General features: G+C 56.9%; 1 protein-coding gene across 1 annotated transcript in view; it reads left to right on the forward strand.

Moving 5' to 3' along the window:
• The first annotated feature begins 297 nt into the window (after positions 1-297).
• The window catches only part of KCTD5 (potassium channel tetramerization domain containing 5), a 26,554-nt gene continuing 5,012 nt past the window's right edge, over positions 298-21,839 (forward strand). Inside the window, exons 1-5 of the mRNA XM_029222007.1 lie at positions 298-567; positions 12,586-12,694; positions 14,357-14,448; positions 16,429-16,524; positions 19,778-19,903. Of these exons, the coding sequence (XP_029077840.1) occupies positions 313-567; positions 12,586-12,694; positions 14,357-14,448; positions 16,429-16,524; positions 19,778-19,903 (678 nt within the window). The 5' untranslated portion in view covers positions 298-312. The remainder of the gene's footprint in view (positions 568-12,585; positions 12,695-14,356; positions 14,449-16,428; positions 16,525-19,777; positions 19,904-21,839) is intronic.

The raw sequence follows: 21,839 nt of genomic DNA on the forward strand, positions 1-21,839 counted from the left end.
GACCTGGATTCGGGGCCGGGAACCTGGCGTCCGGGCACGCAGGTGCCCGGCGGAGCCCAGCGAACCCCTCTAGAGGCCGACGCGCGGCTCTGCCGCGGCCCGTTCGCACCGGCGTCATGGGATCACTCCGCGCGGGGCTTCAGCCGGAAGGTGGGACGGCCGGCCGCTTTTCCGTACCTGAACTTCCGCCTCCCGCGTGACGTCGGGGTGGGCGCTTTACGAGGGCGGACCTGTGGGCGGGACGGAGCTCGGAGGACTGTATTAAAGGCCGGACGCTTCCGGTAGAGAGGAGCTGTGGCGGGGCTTGCTGGGATGATGGCGGAGAATCATTGCGAGCTGCTGCCGCCGGCCCCGGGCGGCCTCGGGGCGGGGCTGGGGACCAACCTGTGCCGCCGCTGTAGCGCGGGGCTCGGCGCCTTAGCCCAGCGCCCCGGCAGCGTGTCCAAGTGGGTCCGGCTCAACGTCGGCGGCACCTACTTCCTCACCACTCGGCAGACGCTGTGCCGGGATCCGAAATCCTTCCTGTACCGTTTGTGCCAGGCCGACCCCGACCTGGACTCGGACAAGGTGAGGGCCGCGCGGGCCAGCCAGGAGGGTTCGGGCCGCCCTGGTCGGCGGCCCGCCGCACGCCCCCTGCCCCACGTTGAGGAGACCCGCCTCGGCTCCGAGCCCCGCGCTCCCCTCGTCACCAGCTCGACCCGAGCCCCCCGACTCCCTGTCCTGGGCCGGGGAAGGAGAGGATGGCGCCCTGGCGCCCACCACCCTCGAAGATCCCCAGCCAGTCCACCTCGGGGTGTCTCTCTGTCTCGCCCTCTCTGCTCTTCGGTGGAGGAGGTTTTGCAGACCCCAGACTCTGCTGTGGATCTACTTTCTTTTCCTCCCCAGATTGTTTTGCCCCTGGTGTGAGAACACCTCTTCTCTGTCCCAGTGTACTTAGTGGCTCTGGAATCCGAGAACCCTGGTGTTCTTCTCATCTTCTCACATTCCAGACGTTTGACTTAACGTTGGTGTGGGGGGTTGACACGGGTGGCCTGCCTTTCCCAGTGACTTGCATTTAGAGAGTTGGTGCTCCATCGTTTTCAGCCGCAACACGCACCCACTCAGCACTCTCAGAAAGTGCCGTCCATAGAGTTATTTTTCAAACGGAATGTTGCTCATATTAAGGGGTGGCTTGGGGGTGTTAAGGAAGGGCAAAATAGGAAATCTTTTTCAATCTGCTTTCTAATTAACCTAGTTTTCCTATTGCCCTCTCAAAAGGATAGGAATCTCTAGCTTGGTTTGCTGATTGCCTTTCATCAGATTAAATGCTCATACTGTTGTGCAGATGGTACTAGAAACTATTTACATTGTTACCTTTACAACACTTGTGTGGCTGAAGAATATCTCTGGAGCTGAACAGCATTGAAACTCAGAAAAGGCTCTGTTGGAAGAATAGTTGTTACCTGTATTTATCCTAGGCAATTCACAAACCTTATTCTAACTTTCCTGTGTCTTTCACTCGAGCCTACATAATTGCACTTGGCTTTGTGCCTTGCCAGCCCGGCATTTGCCAGGCATAGGCTTCCCAGAAAGATTCAGATCCCTCTTCAAGATCCAGAAGCCTGACACAGACCATCCTCTGTGTGGCATGACCTTATGATTGGGAAACGAGAACTCGAGTTACCACAAAACCACCAGTCATGGGTAGAAATCAGGGTTTGAGATGCCAGCGCTCTGGTACCCCCCACCCCACCAGCTGTTTCCATTGCTCATTTGACCAAGCTCTCCACTCTTAGAGAGTTGACCTCCCAGAAAATGACAGTCATCTCCAGGATAGAAATAAGCTTTTGTTAGCTATGATTTTCCTTTTATAGCGTGGGTGTATGTTTTACTGTTTTGTTTTTCTGTTTAAACAGTGAGCCTTAGTGGTCATTCACTTGCATTTCTACTTGAGGGTTTCTCTTTTGTATATTGAGTACGATTTTACATTGCTCTTGTCCATTGGGCTGTTTTGAAGCAATGGCTGCCTGTTCGGCACTGAGACAATTATTCAGAGCTGATTAACTATAGTTTGCCCAGTTAAGTCTTTACTGTTTCAAGACTACTTAAAAAAATTACGCTTTACTGTATAGTAGTCCTTTGGGGAGGGTAATTTATCAGAGTATGTCTATGTTGAAGTTGCTTTTTTTCACCGTCATCCACTTAACCACATTTGATTTCCCAATTGTAAAATTGAAATTTAGAAAAGAACATAAAGGTAATGCAGCAGATACAGTTTCTGTCTCATAAAATAGTTGATAGTAAATATGGGTTAGTTTTAGCCACAGATGTGAATTTGCCAGAAAGAGTAATGCTAATTCCCGTTAGTCATGGTCGTAGAGTGTTTTACCTCAAATGAGAAAATGTATAAAGTACTCATTCTTCTCAGTTTTTTCCCCCTTTGGTTCTGGTGAAAGAATGTCCCAGAGATTCACTCCTGGGTAGTTAAACCTTGAGTGAGGAATCTGAGGATGAGGGTGGAGGGAAAGGGGTGTTTGGAAGAGTGGGATGCTAGCAATTATGTGATGGAAGAGAAACAGGATGTTGATTCACATGTAAAAATCTCCAAGCCCTGACCTCATAGTTGAGATTGATGAAAGGATACCTTGCAGATATTCACCGGGCTGGACGCACCTGGTGGAAGATTTCCTGCTGGGCATTTGTCTCCTGTTTATTGAGCACCTGGGCTTGCAGAGTAGTGCTTGGGTGGGGAGATCAGGGGGAGGAGTTCCAAGAAGTGGAAGATCTGGAATCTTTCAGGAGCCTGATGGGTTTGGAGTTCACTGGGAGAGTACCTGGAGTTTGCTGTTAAACGCACAAGGTCTGGCAGGGAGCTCAGTCATGAAGCTCTGTGGGAGGGGTGGTGTCAGAACATTTTTCTGGAGGAGTGCTTTGTTAAATAGCCGACAGACTGGTTGTTAGGGGTGGTGGGGAGCTGGGCTGTAACTGGGACCCAGTGCCCACGGTGCCCCAAGCCGCTAAACCGTTACCCTCTTGTCTCCAGTTCTGACTCGGGGCCCTTGCTGCCACGAAGTTCTCTCTATAGATAGCCCAAGTGTGAATTCTCACTTCCTTCTGGTGCTTCCCCAGTAGGGCTGTGTCTGTGTTATTCATTTCGGCATCTGTTCACCTGCTATCCTGGGTCATTTTTCTCTCCCCTGTTCCATCAGGGGCAGGCCAGGTGTAACACTCCTTCCCAGAAGTGCTTTGTAAATACTCGACATGTGATTCATTTGGGTTATATCTCTCTGTATTCCATGGTACCTGGCCCAGTGGCATTGTTGAAAACAGGTTAGAGTTTGTTCAGAGCTGAATCAGTCCCTGTTTCAGTGTGGAGATGCTTTAGGAATAAAAGGGAAACAGGAAATACTACTTGGTGGTTGGAAACCACTCAGATTAAGTGGGATTTGGGATGGGGGTGGGGGTTCAGTCTCTGCAGCTGAGCCAGGCCTGGAGAAAACTCTGTGTTTCACATGAGCTTTTGCCCTTCAACAGGGCCGTTGTCCTGGCTTTGGGGTTGCAGATGTGGTGGCATCAGATGGGTCTTTGAGGGGTGGGGCCGTCGAGGTGTTTCTAATGACATGCCATTAGACTCTGCAGTTCTTTGCCTGTGCCTACCCCCAGCGTACTTGGTATTGGCTAGAGTTTCAGGATTAGAAAGATAGTGAAAGGAGTTTTACAGACAGGGCTAAGTGATGGGGGTGTGGGTGGAAGGACTATCTTTTAAGCCGCTTGGCAGGAGAAGTGGGGATTACTTAGAGTGAAACGGCAGATTATGTTCCGTGTGACTAAGTCAGAGGCGAAAGGCTGAGAGCATTGTGAGCCCCAGTGAGAGGGCTGGGTCTCCGGTCTGAGGCCAGGAGTTGGGGTCCCGAGCCACTGTGCATTTCGTCTCACGCTTTACTTGAGGATTGGCTCCGAGCATATTCTCAGCCCTGACCCCACGCCTGGCTCAGGCCCTGGGCAGGTGGTGGCCCAGTGCAGTGGGGGTTCACTCGCCGTGGATGCCATGGTCACCTCTCCACAGGACCCCTTGGACCTGAGCAGGGAAGCCCTGAGGAAGGGCTTGCCTTTAGTGAGGAGAGCTGTTCGGGGCATCGGACACAGCCATCAGCTGTCCCCCTGTCAGCCGTCTGAGGGTAGCTGGGAGGAGGTGGTCGTCAACTGAAGAGCAGTTCCTCTTTCCCCCGACCGCACGGGCAGCCTTCACTTGCTCTTGGCCAGCAGGACAGTGACTGGTCTTGGTTTCGAGCAGCAGTCAGAAAGCTGCGGTCCACCTGCCTGGTTTTGCAAATAGAGTTTTATGGGAACCCAGAGATGCCAGCTCCTTATGGCTTATCTGTGGCTGCGTTCCCCTGGAGTGGGTGCACATGGCTGCTTTCCAGGGGTGCTCAAGGACAGCTTTCATTGGGCCAGGAATCTTTAAAGTCCTTTAGAGAAGCTGACTCTGTGTGGCACCCAGGGAGGGGTCTGTGTGGCCAGGGTGCCAGCAGGCCACCTCGAGCACTGGTGCTCTCCCCAGACTGCCGAGCACCCAGCACATTCTGGTCTGGAGTTGGTGGGATGTGGGTGTTGGGGGTACGGGGCATTTTTCATGGTGGCCGAGTTAGACTTTGGACTCAGGCCTGACTTTGACTCCACCCACAACTTAACCTGCCCTGCGATTTGGGGTTAGTTAATGTACCTCTCTGAGCAGAGTCACAGAGGAGGAGTTGTGAGAATTAAGGAAGCTGAGGAATATGAGCCCTCCCCCACACAGTGCCTGGTGCTGGGTCGTTGCAGGAATTAGAGATGGCTCTTAGTAGTCTTTATTTTACTTTTGTACTTTGTTTTTAGAAAGAATGTACCAAGAATGCTTTTTTGTCCCCCTCAGAATTTGTTTTTGTTCCTACTTGTCACTTATTACACGCTCCCTCACTTGCCGCAAACCTCATGCTGCTGGCAGGTAGCTCTGGTTGCTGGGCCGGCCTCAGAGGGTGGGGTGTGGAAGCTGGGCCCTTCAGTGCCCCCTGCTTCCCAGATGGACACTTCTTAGGACAGGCCCTGGAGGGCCGGTTCCCAACTCTGGGCACTGGAGCCTGTGCCAGGGGGGAGGGGCACAGCTTCCTGGGCAGCCATCGAGTTATCGTACAAGAAACCTGATGCCCTCGAGCCTGGAGAACACAGCTCCAGAGTTCAGTACCATCCTCCATGTGTGTCTGGGATGGGCTCTTTGCATCAGGGAGGCGTCTTGAGCAGGGCTGTGTACCGTTCATCTTTCCTCGTCATCCGTATTATGTTCTGTGGGTTTTAGTTTCCTCAGTAGTTGGACTTCCAGGATCCTGGCCTGGTGTTACAAGTCAGGCTCTGTTGGGGCTGGTTCTGGAGGTGATGAGCTGGGCCAGCCCATCACTGCCACTACATAGGCCAAGGTAGGTCTTTCGAAACAGGTAACGGAGAGGCAGGCAGTGCTGGGCGCCAGGCAGTCCTCGGTGAGGAGGGGAGGTGGGCGAGGGTGCAGAGGAGCCGTGGGCCTGCTCTTCAAGCCCCAGCGAGAAGGAAGGGGGAATTCTGCACCGGTCTGCAGGCAGGGCCGAGCGTAGGAAGAGAACAGAGGCTGCCTTGGAGCCAGCAGGGTGGTGGCTGTGGGGCAGCTGCTGGGGAGGGCTTGGGCACCCCTGGGAGCAGCGGGCGTGGTGTGAACCCCTGGCGGGGCGTCCTGGCTGCAGAATGTCCTGCCTGCCTGAGCTGAGTGACTGGTGTCCAGGGGACTGGAGACTCTGGGCCTGGAGGGGGCCTCGCCTCCAGGCTGGCAGAACCACTGTGGGGAGGTTTGCAGCCAGGGACCCTGGGCTCTTCCTACTGGTGCTTCTCTCCCAGGCGGTCGTGGTTTTTGCCTGTTTCCATGTTAAGTTGACTTCCTAGTTTCTCTCTACCTCTCTCTCTCTCTCTCTCTCTCTCTCTCTCTCTCTCTCTCTCTCTCTCTCTCTCTCTCTCTCTCTCTCTCTCTCTCTCAACCAAGCTAAGTAGTGTGGCATCTGTAGGGGATTTATGTGCAGGTGTTCTGTAACTGGAGTGCATGTAGGGAGGGAAGTACCTGAGAAGTTCGGACAGATGGCTGCCCCCTTGCCTTGTGACAGAGATGTTCATAGCACTGAGACCTGGACGGGTGGCTCTCCGGCTGGCAGGTCCACCAATGACATCCTGCTCATGACTGCCCCACACCCTGGGGTGGCCCGATGCCTGTTTCTGCCTGCACAGTTGATGTGGCATCTGCTCCAAGTGGGCCCTGGTCCAGCTGAGCTGAACGGTCCCTGTGAGCCATCTCCGCTTGTTCGTGGAGCTTGGTGGGACCCCCCACAACCCCACCTTAGGTGAATTTGAAGCACGTTTGTTCTACGAGAATAACCAGGAGCCTCATGTGCTGGGGTCCTTTCACACGTCCTCTTGCATTTGTTTCTTAGTGAGCCTCGTTTGAGTCCTCTATGTCACCCTAAATTCTGTTTCTAAGCCACATTCTAGGACTGGGAGGCACCCGGGGGTCAGAGCCCTGAGAGCTGGGTGCTGGTTGAGATCTGAGGGTGGGAATGACCCAGAGCTCTTGCTTTTCCTTTATTCCCTGTGTGTGCCGGAGGGTTTCCGATCTCCAGGTGTACACAGGGCGTCGTAGGATCTTATATGGGGAAAGCTAAGTCAGAAGCAGCCAGCACTCCCACACACGTCAGCACAGTTCTGCACATCCGCTGCTTGGACAGGTCTCTGGGCCTCTGTTTCCTCATTTGTAATTGGTGATGTCTAAGGCGTCTTCTAGGTCAAGGATTTGACAAACTGTAGAAAACAAAAGAGAAAAGAGAGCAGAGGTGAAGGTTTTAAAGTGAAACAGAATCACTGAAATGGATAATTTCAGAGTGAAAATTAATTCTAATTATGTTGATTGCAAATGTTTGTGTACAGAAAATTCTGTGCTTTTGCGTTCAGGTTTCAAATGGGGAAATTTGACAGAATACATCTTGCGTTTAGCTTGGGACACTCAACTCTTTGCATTTCTAGTCTCCAGTGGCCGTGTGTTTCTCGTGTTCCATTTCCTCGTGTGTTTGTGGAAGTTGGGAATGTGATAGAAAGGAGCCAGGTGCAGGCCTCTCCAGAGAATGCACGGAGCTGGAGTGAGACGTGGCCACAGAATGCATTTCCGTCTACAGCCTTGCCTGAGAGCCTGACTTCTTCGACCCTTGTTCCTTATGGCCGTTTTCAAGGCCATGTGCACGGTTCTATCAAGGGGGTGGGGGGCCCGCCCTGGACCCACGATGTTTCGCCACGCAGTGCACTCGAATCTGTCTTGAACGTGAGGGCCAGGCACAGGCGAACAGGAGAACCTCAGCGGCCCTGTCAGAGCATTGCCTTCTAACCACCACCGAGGGCTGAGGCTGCTGGGCTGCTCGGAAGGGAGTGGACGGGGTGGGGCTGTGTGGGTTTCTAATTAGGATCGTCTTCTCTGCCTCTGTCCATGTTGGGACTGCAGGTCAGGGGTCTCCTCAGAGAGCGTGTGACCTGGCCTGTCTTGCCTGCTGGCTCCTCTCAGAGAAGTGACTGCGGGCAAGGTGCTCCTGGCCGTGGCCAGGGCGTTCCCTCTGCGGCACAGGCTCAGGGATGCAAGATTCACAGTTCCCTGGAGCCCAGCAGCTCGGCCTCGGAGACTGGGCCCCCTTGGAGTGGGATTCGGCCAACTTGGGTGTCAGTGAGCCACCAGCAAACAGTGTGTAACCTGACGGGCATGACCTCCATTAAATATTCAAGAGCTAAGTCCAGCATTTCTCTCTTTTATGCCTTTAAGGTAGATATATATTTTAAAAGCCAGCACAAGTAGGTCAAATGCAGATTCAGTGAGAAGTGGGGATAGTCAATAGAGGAAAACGATTTGTCAAGCAAGCAATCTTAATTCTGGCTCTTTTACAAAAAAACCCAAAAACCTCAAGCCTTGCCACTATATAAATGTAGCACACACTTGTTATATAAATTGAGGAGAGGACAGAGGGAGGGAGGAGAGAGATCCTCGTGTCTTGCTGCCTTTTGTAAGTGTGACCATGCCAAGTGCACATCACAAGGTTCTTCTCCCGTGAGCAGGTGATGGATGGGGTGCTGTTACCACAGCTGCCAGTGGCCAAGCCTCGGGCGTCCCCTTCCGCTGCTGGTGTGGGTGTCACAGAGACCATTCTCTCTTTGCTTTTGCATAAGTGAGCCTGAGACTTCTGAATTTGGGATGTTTTGGTATTTTCTCTTTTTCTGTGTTCTGTAGTTTTCTTTATTTCTGCCTTAGGATGGAGGCCCCAGGGCCACTTACAAACACAAGCAACATGAGATGCCGAGGGCCCTGGTGCCCGTGTCAGTCGCAGCCTGGTCACAGTCGAGTGTGCAGGCAGCCCTTGCCGGCACACGTACACTCTCCAGTGCTGCTCGGGCTTAGGTGCTGGAAGACGGTGTTCCTCCAGAGCTCCTGCCTGGGTGCCTCTAAACGAGAGTCAATCTGCGGTCCTCTGGGCTGTTGTCCAAGATAAAGCCCAGTGGAATTTGGGGGCCCCCGGCACTCCTTGTAGGATGAGAGCGCCGCCCCAACATGCTGCTGCCCAGTCTCTCCTAACCCTAGAGTCTCAGCCTTGTTTGTTTCTTTTTCTTTCTTTCTTTCTTTCTTTCTTTTAATTTTGGCTGTGCTGGGTCTTCGTTTCTGTGTGTGGGCTTTCTCTAGTTGCAGCGAGCGGGGGCTACTCTTCGTTGTGGTGTGCGGGCTTCTCATTGCAATGGCTTCTCTTGTTGCAGAGCATGGGCTCTAGGCATGCAGGCTTCAGTGGTTGCAGCACGCAGGCTCAGTAGTTGTGGCGCACGGGCTTAGTTGCCCCGCAGCATGTGGGATCTTCCCAGACCAGGGATTGAACCTGTGTCCCCTTCATTGGCAGGTAGATTCTTAACCACTGGACCACCAGGGAAGTCCTCGTCCTCGTTTCTTAATGAAGCCCATCAGAGCAAAACAAATCCACGGGAAGAAACTGGGCCAGGGAGCCCTGTGGGGGTCCATGGAGGAAGCTGCCATGAAGCCTCCTGAAGTCTGCTTAGCAGTGGCAGGGCTGGAGGGGTGGGCTTGTCACTGCTAGGGGATGGCCACTTGACCTTCAGTATCTTAGGGTCACCCCATGGGCCTGCATTTCCAGGTCTAGGTGGGTGGGTCTTCCCTCCCGGGAGGGAGTGCTAAGGCCACACTGCTGGGGCCAGCGTGGCAGCTGTTGGACTGAGCTTCCTGCCCTCAGCTGGTGACACCACGTGGGAGAAGCATGGGGTGACAAGGCTCCCAACTGAAGCCCATTCCAGCTTCCCCAGTGCCCTGGAGGCTGGCTCAGGCAGCGGGTCCTGGGACACCCAGGGAGCTGGCATGAGATGGGGGGACGGTGCCCAGCTGTGGGCAGCCAGTGCTCTGGTGCAGGTCTGGATGCCCAGCACCCAGGCCTCTCTTTCTGGGGTGCTCGGCCCCAGCTTTCTAAACCTATGTGTGGATTGAGTGCCCAGGATGGCCTCCTCTAGGTTTTCACACGGGTTTTTAAGATAAGCCACGGACTGTGCGGCGGGGGGTGGGGTGGGGGTGGGGGGAGGGTGTCACTGGAGGCACTGCCTTCGCTTCCTGCCCAGGGAGGAGGCATGGAAGGCGCAGGCCTCCGAGGGCCCGGCCAGGTGTGTGCTTCAGTCTCCTGGCTCAGTGCTTCCCCATCTCTGTGGCCAGAGCATGTGGCTTTCTCTGCCTTGGAATTTGTCCCAGCCCCCAGGACAGGTCACGAGCCCAGCTCTGTCACCTTGAAGAGACGTTGGACTAGACACAGACCGTTAGAGCCAGAAGGGCCCCCGGCCTCCTCTTGGCTGAGTATCTCATTTGACAGATGGGGAAGCTGAGGCCTGGAGAGAGGAGCAATGCGCCTTGAGTAGCTGAGCGTGAGCCTGGACCCCAGGGGTTTGACCTCCATGCTCCCTCCAACTGTGGCTCTGTGCCCCCCTCGCCGTGGTGCCAGCTCTCTCCCAGCTGTGCTTCCAGCACCTCCAGGGACCAGTGCCTCTCTTGTTCTCCGGGTGGGCCACCAGGAATGTCTGTTGGTGGATACAAAGCCTGGGTTCCAGACCCTGAGACGCAGGTGGGGTCCTCTTTGCTCTTCCACCCTTGGGCCTGGGCTCCAGCCCAGTTAGCAGCAAGCACCTTGGACTCTTTGGCCTTGTTCTGGATGTATCCGTGAGGCTGCTCCTTTTATGAAGGCAGGGGTCCCCACGCAGCGACAAGCCTGCCCCTCCCCTTGGATGGCTGGGTAGTTGAGCACGGAGGCCACTTGCCTTTGAGCACAGGGTATGGGTGGGAGCATGTTGGGGAGGCTGCTGGGGGCGTGCTGTCCCCCCGCCCCTTGCTGCTACCTCTGCATTTGCCAGCCTGGGTGCTGGATCCCCAGTCCCTCCTGGGGAGTCCTCAGCCCCCCGGGGTTAGAGGGCCTCACCTCAGGCACCCTAAAATGGGGCCACGAGCCTGGCCTGGTGTGCGCTGAGCTGAGGGCTGGGCCTGGGTAGGAGTTCCTTCGGAGCATTGGCCACGTGGCCTTTTAGTGAAAAAGCCACCCCTGTTCAGCGGCCTCCCACCCCTGCTCTTCTACGGGTCAGCCTGGTGTCTGGAGGCCCAGCCCCATCGCTGGCTCTCCAGTGCTCTCCAATGCTCTCCAGGGCTTGGTCTGGGGTCCCTTTGCATCTGGGCGGTGGCCTTCTCACCTGGCCCTGGGCGTGCCACCACCACAGTTTTGTGGGCTCACCTCCTTTCCCTCCTTCTCTGTCCCATCCCCCATCCCTCCAGGCTTTGGAGGCCTGGGTCACTTCCTTTTCCTCTCCCGCCCACTCCCAGTGCTGAGCGAGATACCCAGTGTGTCGGTGGCATGGCCTTGAGCCCCGTCGTGGGGCCTCAGCCCCGTGTGACAAGGGAGGCTCCCTGGGGTGTCCTGAGGGTGGAGATGAGCCCAGTCCTTGTCTGATCTTTCCTTCTCGACCTTCTGCCAGCTGTCTGTGGAGGTAGCAGTGAGCCGATGAATAATTCTTGAGCTTGGCAATCTGCACTTGTCACACTTGGGCTCTTTTCATCCACAAGGTGCAGGGAAGAGCCCCTGGATTCCGTGTTGTGGCAGCTCCATCCTTTTCTTTCCAGACCTTGGCCCCTTTGTAGGAAATGGCGGCTGTTTTTCACCAGTAGGGAGGCTGCTGAAGCATCATTCTTCCTGAAGCCTGTCCCAGGGGTCTTCTGGCCTTGCTTGGAGAAGAGGAGGGGTCTAGGGAGTCTGGAGAAAGGGCTGAGGAGCCAGGCCGGGAGGCAGGATCCCTTGGGACAATATCTGACCAGTGCTTCCTTAGACGCAGTTGGGGATCTGTGTGTGGTTGGATGCTGCCCTGGGGGACAGGAAGCCCATGGGGGGACCAGGCAGTGACCTATCGAGGCAGGAGGTTGGGTTGAGCACCCAGGGCCTGTGGGAGAGAAGAAGGGGCAGAGGTGCTCTGGGCTGAGCGGGGCCTGCCCACCCATCAGCGAGGCTCTGGGTCCTGCTGGCCCCGCATCCGGATTTGATCTGAGGAGAGCAGGTTTTTACAGCTTTGTGGACTCAGGAGGAAACCCTTGAAACCACCAGGTTTATTACACAAAATTCCAGATTTGATGCTTATGAGTGAGAAGGGGGCCCTAACACAGCACTCCGCTTCACGGTTGAGATTCCTCCCAGTGGGAGTGAGCTCTGGGGCCCGTGGGCTCACTATGTCCAAGAGGTTCAGGGGGTTCCGCCTCGCCACCTCCCTGCCAAGATGCCTGATGCTGTGTGCCGTGGGCAGTGAGGGTCCCTAACACTCAGAAAGGCCCTGGCCCTGGGGGCGAAGCAGGGCCTGCCCAGGTGTGGAGGGAGCGCCTTCTTAGATGGACCCCGGGGGGGCGCTGCTGTGGGGGAGGCCTCCTCGGTGGTCAGCAGTCTCAGGGGAGCTCTGGGGTCACTTGGCAACAGAAAATGAAGCTGTGTTCCATGAGCCTCTGACTACCCAGTCCTGCCCAGCGAGGAGCCCCAAAATGAGCAGTGGCGGCCTGGGTCACGGTGTCTTTCAGATGCTGACCTGTTGGTATCAGTCCCGCTTTTGAGAGCATCCCATGGGGGAAAGTGTGTCAGGTTACTCTTGTGGGACGGTTGCTGAAATGAGAAAAGGATGAACTCGCTCTCAGGAATTATTGGAGCTATGAGGAAAGAGGCCTTGTACACAATCTCCTTGCCTCAGAGTAAATAGGGAGGTCACCTTGACGCAGCAGAGCTTAAACTTGGCTTCACCTGCAGTGGTGACAGATCAGGGTCAACGGCTGCAGGTGGCTGGAAGCAGGCGACACTGCTTAGGGGTTCCCTAAAGCGCCATAAATGCTGATCCTTCCAGTTGTGTATTAGACACGTACAGCCCACAAGCCTCCAAAACTCCCTTTAGCCGTGGCTGGGCTGCGGGCCAGCTGTGGGAACTGCGCTTTCTTGTCTGGGATTCACCTTGGTGTGTTGTTCTTTGTAGGATGAAACAGGTGCCTATTTAATCGACAGAGACCCCACCTATTTTGGGCCTGTGCTGAACTACTTGAGACACGGAAAGCTGGTCATTAACAAAGACATTGCCGAGGAAGGTGAGTCGCAGGCAGGACCAGGATCGGGGGGGCCCTCCCTTGCTCTCCAGCTCCATCCCTCACAGATGCTTATCTCAGAGGGAACAGGGCTGCTCTGTGCTGCCTCTTCCCCTTTTCTTCCTCCAGGAAGCTGAGACAATCCAGAGCTGGGTGGGGGCTGGTTGGGACTGCAACCCACTCCCTCCTTCAGGTGTCCGGTTGGTGGTGCCCTGAGGGTGGGGCTCCTCCCTGGGGCCCACTGCTCTCTGGTTGCCTTGATTCACACAGCTTGGGGCCCGCCACCTCCTGGGGGTCCCCGGTGTCGGTCACCCCGGGTCTGCTCTCCTTCTGGGGCAGCCCTGGCAGAACCCCCTCTGAGTTCTTCCTGCGTTTCCAGATGCCTGCCGTGCTATGGCTCCCAGCTCAGGGTCCGGTCGGTGCTGAGAGCCCAGGGCTCTCTCCCCTTTGCTTGTTGAGCTGAGCCTGCTCCCTCCTTCTCTCCGGGCCCTCTTGCTCCTCCGACTGCGTGTCTGCATCTTCTTTTGCAGCGTCTTTTTCGTGCACACACGTGTGTTCTGTGTGTGCAGCTGTACAGTTTTAGGCAAACTGTTCCCAGCATGATTTGCTTAGAAAGCAAATGTGGTACTTGTCACAGATCAAGCCCCTGCTGCCTGGCCTCACTCACCTGTCTTCCGTCAGCCTCAGATGCAGTGCTTTTTTTTGGGAGAAAGGCCCCCACGGGTGCCGTTTCCCATCTGCCCCTCAGAGCACGAGGGGCGCCTGGAGCGTCTGGATGGTAGAAGGCTGACCCTTCAGGCCAAAGTGCTTATCCTGAGGCTTCCAGGGCTTATTCACAGCCCCACAGTCCCCACCCCTGGATCCAAAGGGAAGGGTTGATAGGACGTCGCCCCGCATCATCCTGAGATGGGACGTGCCAGGTGCACCTCCCTTTGGGGCCTTGAGGAGAGAGACGTCTGCCTGGGCGGTGGCTGCCCCACCACCCGCTCTGCTGAGTCCCTGAGACCTCATTAGGCTGCAGCTTGAGGGTCAGACAGAGTCCACGGCTCCGAGCCCCCGGTGCCGCTAGTGCCGGGACCCGCTGTGCAGAGTACAGACTCGTTGGGACGACCAGGCATGGTGGCAGGAGGCATGCGCCTGACCTTCTGGAATACCCATGAGGAGCCCCGAGGCAGGGCCCCTCCCATCCGCTCTTCAGAGTTACCTGGCCATTCAGAGCCCCTAAATTGGGGACGTTGCAAACGGCAGGAAAGGGTTCCTAAGTTGGCAGGAGTTCCACAGCTGAGCAGCCTCTCAACCAGCTGTCTTCTGACTGAGTGACACAGGGACCCATGTGAGGTGGCCGCTAGCCCAGGACAGACGGCCGCAGGCTCTGGAGGGGGTCTGTCCGAGAAACGTCCCGGGGGCCTGGCGTGAACTCAGCACCCAGCAGGTCACCTGGAAGGACGCGGGCCAGACGTGTGTCCACAAACGTGCCCTTTCTCCGTGTGTACCCTGGGGGCCCTGAGAGCCAGCGGTGTCTGCAGAGTCTGTAGGATGGCAGGACGGGGGCTGGGGGCTTCAAGTGGGCTGGGCTGAGAACGGGCCACCGGTCCACTGAGGGGCAGAGGCACAACGTTTATTCTTTGATCTGGTGGGAATTATAGTTGTTTTTCTTTATTCTAGGGGTGTTGGAGGAAGCAGAATTTTACAATATCACCTCACTAATAAAACTTGTAAAGGACAAAATTAGAGAACGAGACAGCAGAACATCACAGGTGAGACCGGTGACTAAGGTGCAGGAACCTTCCGAGGCCAGGCATAAAGGCGCGGCTCACTTCCCTCCCTCCTTGCTGACTGGCTTCCTCTGGAGTTGTCCTGGTGCCTGTGGCCCGCCCTCTGGACACCTCCCACGGTGCTGTCAGCTGGCGCCCTGACTGGCACACAGGGCACATGCTTCGGGGGCCCCACTCCAGTGGGGAGCGATGAGCAGCTGCTGAGGAGGATGGTCCAGTGAGGGTGAGGAGGGGGCAGAGGGAGAGCAGGAGGCCTCTGTGGGGCTTGAGTGTGTGGCCGTCTCAGGGAGGGCATTGCAGACAGGGCACAACGAGTGCAAAGGGCCTGTGGTAGCTGAGTACTCAATCCATTCAGAGGACCAGTGTGGCTGGAGGGACAGCACAGGGGAGTTGGCGGCAAGCTGGGCACAGACGGATGAGGTGGGGGGCCTGTAGGTGTGTGTAGGCACGATGAGAGTTTGGCTTTTACCAGGAAGGAAGGGCTCAGTAGGTACTCTTTGTGCTGGACTGTGTCCCCAATGGTGCAGAGCCCCATGTGGGACCCATTTGCACTTGGCCACGGTCAGCAGTGCCAGGGCCAGCACGGCCACTCTGCTGCCCATTAGGCCAGTGTTGTTTGAGATGGGCTGTGTCTAGCACCTCCCACGAAGGGAGGTACCAGAGGGTCTAGGCATTAGTCTTTGTTGCAGTGCCAGCTCTGCACTTGCTAGTAGAGCGCCAGGCCCTGCCTGGCAGGTTCCCTCTGCCAGGAGGCTGCTGTGAAGTGCACTTTCTCTCAGAGCTTCATGCCAGACTACATGAAGAGTCTCCATCCACTTAAAACCCTTTCACTGCCCCCCACCCACCCCGGGCTTTCCCGCTGGGCACCCGGCAGGCCCAGAGCTGGAGCTCTTGGCCTTTGTGAAGAGGCTTGCTGACAGCCTGGCCGCTCCGAGTGGCTGGTCAGGGGCCAGGGGAGGGCACACTGGGGTGACGGCGTGGGAGGCTGGGACCACCCACCACACAGCTCCCGCCCTCTCCCTGTTGCAGGAGCCACAGGGCCATCTGGACAGCGGGAGGGGCCTGGGGAGGGGGCAGGAGATGTGGCCACGAGCTCCCCAGTCATCTCTGGCCAGTTTGAGGCCTGTTTTCCCTCCGCCCAGCCCCCCTGGTTACGAACCCTGTGACCTGGGCTGGCACCAGCCCTCTTTGCCTGTGTCCCCCCTGCATGGTGGATGTGGGAGAGGCCCCCTCACAGGCTGGCAAGGGAATTAGCAGGCTCAGGCTGAGCAGTGCTCAGTGTCCTCCACTGTTTCACAAATGAAAGCACTTGGGCTGTGTGGTGACCCGTGTACTTCGAGCTGTGACCCTATCACTGACACATCGTGTATCGGCTGGAGCGGCAGCTGTATTAGGACAGGCCTTTGGCCAGTGCTCCCTGCGGTGTTGCCAGAAGCCGAGCTTGGAGCATAGCTCAGCGAAGGTCGGGTGGGTGAGTGGATCGGAAGATCCACGGGCTCCTGTCTGAGCTGCTGTGCGTGTCTGAGAGCTTTTTTCTGTGAGCAGGGCTGAGGCTGGCCCTGCTTAGCTCTCAAGGCACCCCCTTAGTTCAGAGAGTTTGTGTGGTTCCCCCAAGGCACAGGAATGGCTGTCATCGTGTATTCACATCTAGCCACAGGTGCTCTTGGGATTTCAGGAACATGACTCATTTTATTTTGGAATTCAGAAATGGAAATATTTTTGGAGGTGGATGGGAAAGCAGAAAACGGCAGCTGTTCCAGCATGTTTGTTTTGCTTCTTCGGTGGATGCCTTTGGGGTTTCTTTAGGCATCACGACCTGGGCCCAAGAGGTGGAAGGGAACCGTAGGCCTCCCCTGGGCCCCCGTCGCCTGGGCCCCCGTCGCCATCCCCAATTGGCACGTGGGGCGGGGCTGTGAGGGGGCGGGGCATGGGCGTTGCCCTCACCTGTGGCCCTTCTCACAGGTGCCAGTGAAGCACGTGTACCGTGTGCTCCAGTGTCAGGAGGAGGAGCTCACGCAGATGGTCTCCACCATGTCCGACGGCTGGAAGTTTGAGCAGGTAAAGTACCCCCTGAGCCTGCAGCACAGTGGATCTTTTAATTATAAAGGCCCTGCTCGGGTCCTCAGGTCAGCTGGCCCCCGGGACCAGTAATGAGGTGTTGGGCGGCCTGCAGTTCATGGAAGCATGGGTCCCCATCATGTCTCCAGCACCTCTCACAAGCAGCAGCTGTACCAGTCCTGACTAGATTGGTCACGGGTGATGGGGGGAGCAGCAAGAGTTGTTCTTAGGGTCCCACCTCCCAAGTATTCTCTCTGCAGTTATTTTTCTTAGTCTAGCCCATTCTTTTGTGGGAGGACTGTTCTGTGTGCTTTTTTCTAACATCTCCGTGTGCGTGTGTGTGTGTGTGTGTGTGTGTGGAGTCGATATCCTGAGTGCCTCCTGGCATGACCCCGGCACCCATCCCCTCCCTTGTCCGCCCTGGCCCCTCCTGGCCCTTCCGTGCTGGCCGAGCAGATGGGGCTCCGGCTCCTTTGTGCTGCTGCTGGCATAGATGCCCTTCCCCTTGGGGCTGCTCTGCAGTCCCCCAGCCCCCTGTCCTGCCCTTGATTGGAAAGTGCTGCTGACTCTGGCTCGGCCATGCCCCTCATTTTCCTCAGCTCTGCTTTTGCTAGGACGCCTGTGAAAAGGGGTGAGAGCCAAGTCTCTTCCACCCACCCACCGCCCTCTGTCCACAGCGCTCTGGTGTTTCTGTGGGCATGCTGCCTCTCGTCCTGGGGAACTGCAGCCCGTTACCTGTGGGCCTGAGAACACGGCAAGGATGTCCTCTTGAGTGGGTGGTACCTTGCCCACAAGCTCATTGTCGCTGTTTGTGTGTCTTAGGCAGAGACTCTGAGGTTTGGGCTTATGACCCTGCCCGGCCCAAGCCCTGGGCACTGGTCCTGAAGGGCGGAGACCAGGTCTGTGACCCCAGCCCACCCCCTCTGGCTCCTGAGAGCCTCCTCTGGTGCCAGCTTTCTGTCCACGGTGGGAAATCATAGGGTCCCCTGGCATCCCTCCTAATTAAGGCTACCCTTTCTTATGGGTCTTTTGAAATAATGAATCAGGCTGTAGAATGCTTGGCGTCCTCTTGAAATGTCATGAAAGGCGCAGTCGGCACTTGTGTCCCACTCTCCACCCGGAGACGTAGCCAGCAGGGCTGCTCTGATGCCCTGCCCTTGCCCTGGGGCGGGGGTGTGGAGGGTGTCCGCCGGGTCCTGTGGTTACATTTGCATTCCTCACTCCCTGACCCCAGCACAGTCACACCAGGCTCACAAAGAAAAGGAAGGCTCCCACCGCCCCTCGTTTTGTCCCTTGGTGTGCAGCCTGGAAAAGGGCTGGGGAGACAGGAGCTGCGGTCACTGGTTGAGGATCCGTGAACTAGGTCACCCTCGCTGTGGCTCCTGCGGAAGGGAGAGGGGTTCCCGTGCCTCCTGCATGGGCATATCCTCCCTGAGACCAGCTCAGGGGCTTTGTCCTGAGCTCCTCTGGGTGGATCCCAAACCCACAGCAAAGAGCAGCTCCTCTCTCCCCAAGTCTCACCCGCTTTGCCCAGTTCCTCCCTTGGGAACGTGCTCCCCCCGTTCATGCCAGAGAAACCCCAGAACCAGGGTCACGTTTGTTCACTTGTCTGCTTCCTAGAGACAGGAGCCAGAACTGCAGGGGAAGAGGGGCCGGAGCCTGGGACCCCACGAGGTGATGGGGCTGAACCCAGAGTTGGCCAGTGGTCAGTGACAAGGCCAGAGCCAGGTTCTGAGAGGCTTGCACGCCTCGTGAGGATGTGGTCCCTGGGCAGACCTGATTATGAGTGGCTGCATATGCGCTGCTCCATCTGCACCCGGGGCCGGGCACCCCTGAGGTCCGCAGGTGGCAGGTCTGTCTCTGAGAGGCATTTATGAACCTAGAACAGCCTTCCAGTCTGTTCCTAGAACAGACCTTTTTATTTTTTTTTTCCTCCCCGTCCTCAACTCTTTATTTCACTCTCGCTTTATTTGCCATCTAACCCCCACTGAAAAGCCTAAGGTTTACAAAGAAATTACAAAACAGCATTGCTGCAAAATCAGTCCCATGTTTGGGAAAACAAATACCTGTATGTGTACACAAAAACAAACTCCCTGGACCCCATTCCCCAGCATCCAGAGTGTTATCTCTGGCAGAGGCTGACAGGTGGGCACCCTACCTAGCCTTGGGGGAAGGGTGGGAGGGATGAGTTTCTCAGGGGGTCTGATCAGTTCCCTCCATAACCTCTAAAAACCATCCACTTCTCTCCACCAGAGAGACAGGGTGGGCATGCTGGCCCTGGGGCTTTCCTCTCCTTTCCCAGAGCGGCCCGCACCGCTCTGCACACTTCCCTCACTCGGCGGTGCTCACCGTGTCCTTGTCACTGCACGTGGCGCTCCCACCTCTGGCCTCTCCTCCATGGGCAGTTCCATCAGTAGAGAAGGCAAAGATGGAGGGCCTTCCAGGCACTGCCTCGATAATTGTGCCACTGATAGCTCACTACAATTTTAGTGCTTTTCTTTTGATTAAACACAGAGTCCCTGGTGGCTCTGGGCTAAGCTGGAGCAGGCAGGTCGGACCTCAGCTCCTGTGTGGCTGTAGTAGTGACCTGGAGGCCCGGGGATGCAGGGCCATGGGCGTGGACACACCCAGACTGAGATTGCGGCTGAGGTGTGGGAAGCCACAGCCCCGGCATCTCTCCCTGAGCCTGTCGGAGCTGCTGCGGCCCTCCTATGCCCCTTCGCAGTCAGTAGCCCCAGTGAGAGGAAGGCTTGGTCCTGGCTTCCCTGGGGAGGGACTCGCCCTCACATGTGTGTGGGCGTGTGCTCACACTCGTGTGTTCAGAGCCCGTGCGGAGGGCACAACTTATGGGCAGGGCAGAGTGCCACCGCCCCGCTGCCTGCTCTCGGGCCCGGCCCGCTTGATGCCCACTCCAGCGTCGCATTCCCCTCCCCGGGTCACTCAGCGTCCCCTGGACCCAGCCAGGAACCAGAGAGGAGCTTGGACGTGCTGGCACAGGAGGCCTGTCCTGCACGTGGTGTGTGTGGTGTGTGTGTACGGGTGCGTCTGAGCTTGAGTGTCGGTGTTCAGGGACTTTATTTTCAGTAAGTTCGTTAAAAGTCTCTTGGTTGAATCCTGTCCCTTAGCTTCCCTGAGCATCGGCCGTTTTTGCGGGAGGGTCTTTGCAGGCTGTTTCCCTCCTGGCGGGGGGCTGGTCTTGAGCCAGGTGTGTGAGGCTCTCTGCCCACATCCCACTGGCCTTCTCTCCTCCCAGCTGGTCAGCATTGGCTCTTCCTACAACTACGGGAGTGAAGACCAGGCCGAGTTCCTCTGCGTGGTCTCCAAGGAGCTGCACAACTCCCCGTATGGCACGACCAGTGAGCCCAGTGAGAAGGCCAAGGTGGGTGAGGCTGCGGCCCGAGTGCCCTCTGCAGGGCTGGGTTTCTCTCCTTTGCTGTGTTGTTTCTTACTGTCGTCGCGGCGCTCCTGGCCATGCAGGCTTCCTGGCGGCCTGCTCGCCTCATGCTGCTTGTCCATCATCACATAATTCTCGCCTGGCATATCAGAAGCAGAGTCCTGGAAGAGAGGACACGGATGTCCACGGGACGCGAGTGGTGGAGCGCGGGGTTGTTGAACATGCTGCGGCTCCCACAGCCCAGGCCTTCTGCCCTCACCTCTTCTAAGCCGCTAGCCTGCTCCTGGAAGTGTTGCTGTCTTCCAGTCCTGCCGGTGGGGGCTATGCTTCTGAGTGATGCCACTGTGGGCTGTTTTCCTGGGTACTGGGGACGTCGAGGCTGGAGGGCAGAGCCTCCTGGTGGCACCTGCCTCGGATACACCCATCCCAGGCTTGGGAGTCGTGCTGGTTTGTAAACGGAGCAGATCCGGCAGGATGTGTGATTTTGAGACTCCACAGAGTGTTGCCTTGGCCTGGCACAGGCCAGTTCCTGTTGAACTGTACCGGCTCCCTGCTGGACGTCTGGCCCTTCTGTCTCCCGAGGAGCGCAAGGGCAGCCTCGTGGCAGGGAGCAGCTGCTACCCTTGCCTGGAGGTGACAGGTTCTAGTGGCATCTCCTCTGGGCTTGTTCCTGAGGTCGGTGACTCCAGATGTGTCTGTCCTTGCAGAGTCCAGCATCAGCCTGGGCAGGACTTCTGGACCTTCAAGCCAGGTGGTGCCTGGACAGCCCCATAGCCGGCTCTGAGGGGACCCAGGGGCTCTGTGGCAGCCAGCCTGTGTGTCCTGGGCCCACAGGCGGCCCTGGTGGAAGGCTCTGGCATGCTGTCAGAGGGTGTTTTGAGTGAGTGTGGACAAGGCCAGCGAGGTTTTAACTGATGACATTAAACCGGGGGCTCCAGGCCTTCCTCACACTCTTGGCTGGTGCCACCCTGGCTGCTACCTGCCTAGAACTGCCCCTGTGAGCCTTTCAGGGTCTTCCTTGGAGGCATGGGCTTGGGAATGGATGGCAGATTCACCTCGCCCGCTGGTCTTCCCGCGGTGGCCATCCTCCACTGGTGCTCGAGGCAGCTCTTTCACCCCAGCACGACTGGGCAGTTGTCCAGGCCCTGGGGCCTCCAGAGTCCTCACATCCTGCCCCACCCCACCCCACCCCCAACCCCTGGCCTGCAAGGGTGCCTGCAGGTGCAAGTGCAGGGCCCGGGCTGTTCCGCCGCTGCCCAGGACAGGCTGTCGTGGGGGTTGGTGCAGGTCCCCGCAATGGGCCGGGAGCAAAGGGGTTCTGGTGCCATGCCTGGGGACATGCTTCCTGTTGAGTCAGGGTAGGAGGCAACCCCACCTCCCGGAGCCCCCAGCCTCACGAGGAGCCATACCTCTCTGAGCATTTGCAGGGCTCTTTTGCAAGTTGTCTTATATTTAGAAACTTTTATTTCTGAACTTGAAAAATTCTCATAGCCAAGTTCTCCAGGGCAACTGCCTGAGCTCATGTCCCTCGGGTGGCTTTTCAGCTGCAGAAGGGATGCGTTTGTGCTGACAGAACTCCACTCATGACCCCAAATCCCTTTGCCATTGAAAGTGCGGCCCTATTTCTCTCTCCAGAAATACCTGGCTCTGGAGTGTGGCAGCAACAGCGGCTTCTAAACTGGGGCCGTGGCAGGAGCTCCCCAGGAGGTGGAGCACAGCCAGGGCCTCTGTAAGCCATGGAAAAGTGTTGAGGCCGGATTGGGGGTCATGATCTGGGGACACCTGTGCACAGCCTGGTTGGAGCAGTACTTCATGTTCTGAGGACACTGGGTCCACTACTGTGGACCTGCTCATTGGGTGCCCACAGCACGGGCCACACACACACACACACACACACACACACACACACACACACACACAC

This window comes from Monodon monoceros, unplaced genomic scaffold, assembly GCF_005190385.1.
Source record: "Monodon monoceros isolate NGI ecotype Baffin Bay Population unplaced genomic scaffold, NGI_Narwhal_1 Super_Scaffold_13, whole genome shotgun sequence".
Classification (NCBI taxonomy): Eukaryota; Metazoa; Chordata; class Mammalia; order Artiodactyla; family Monodontidae; genus Monodon; species Monodon monoceros.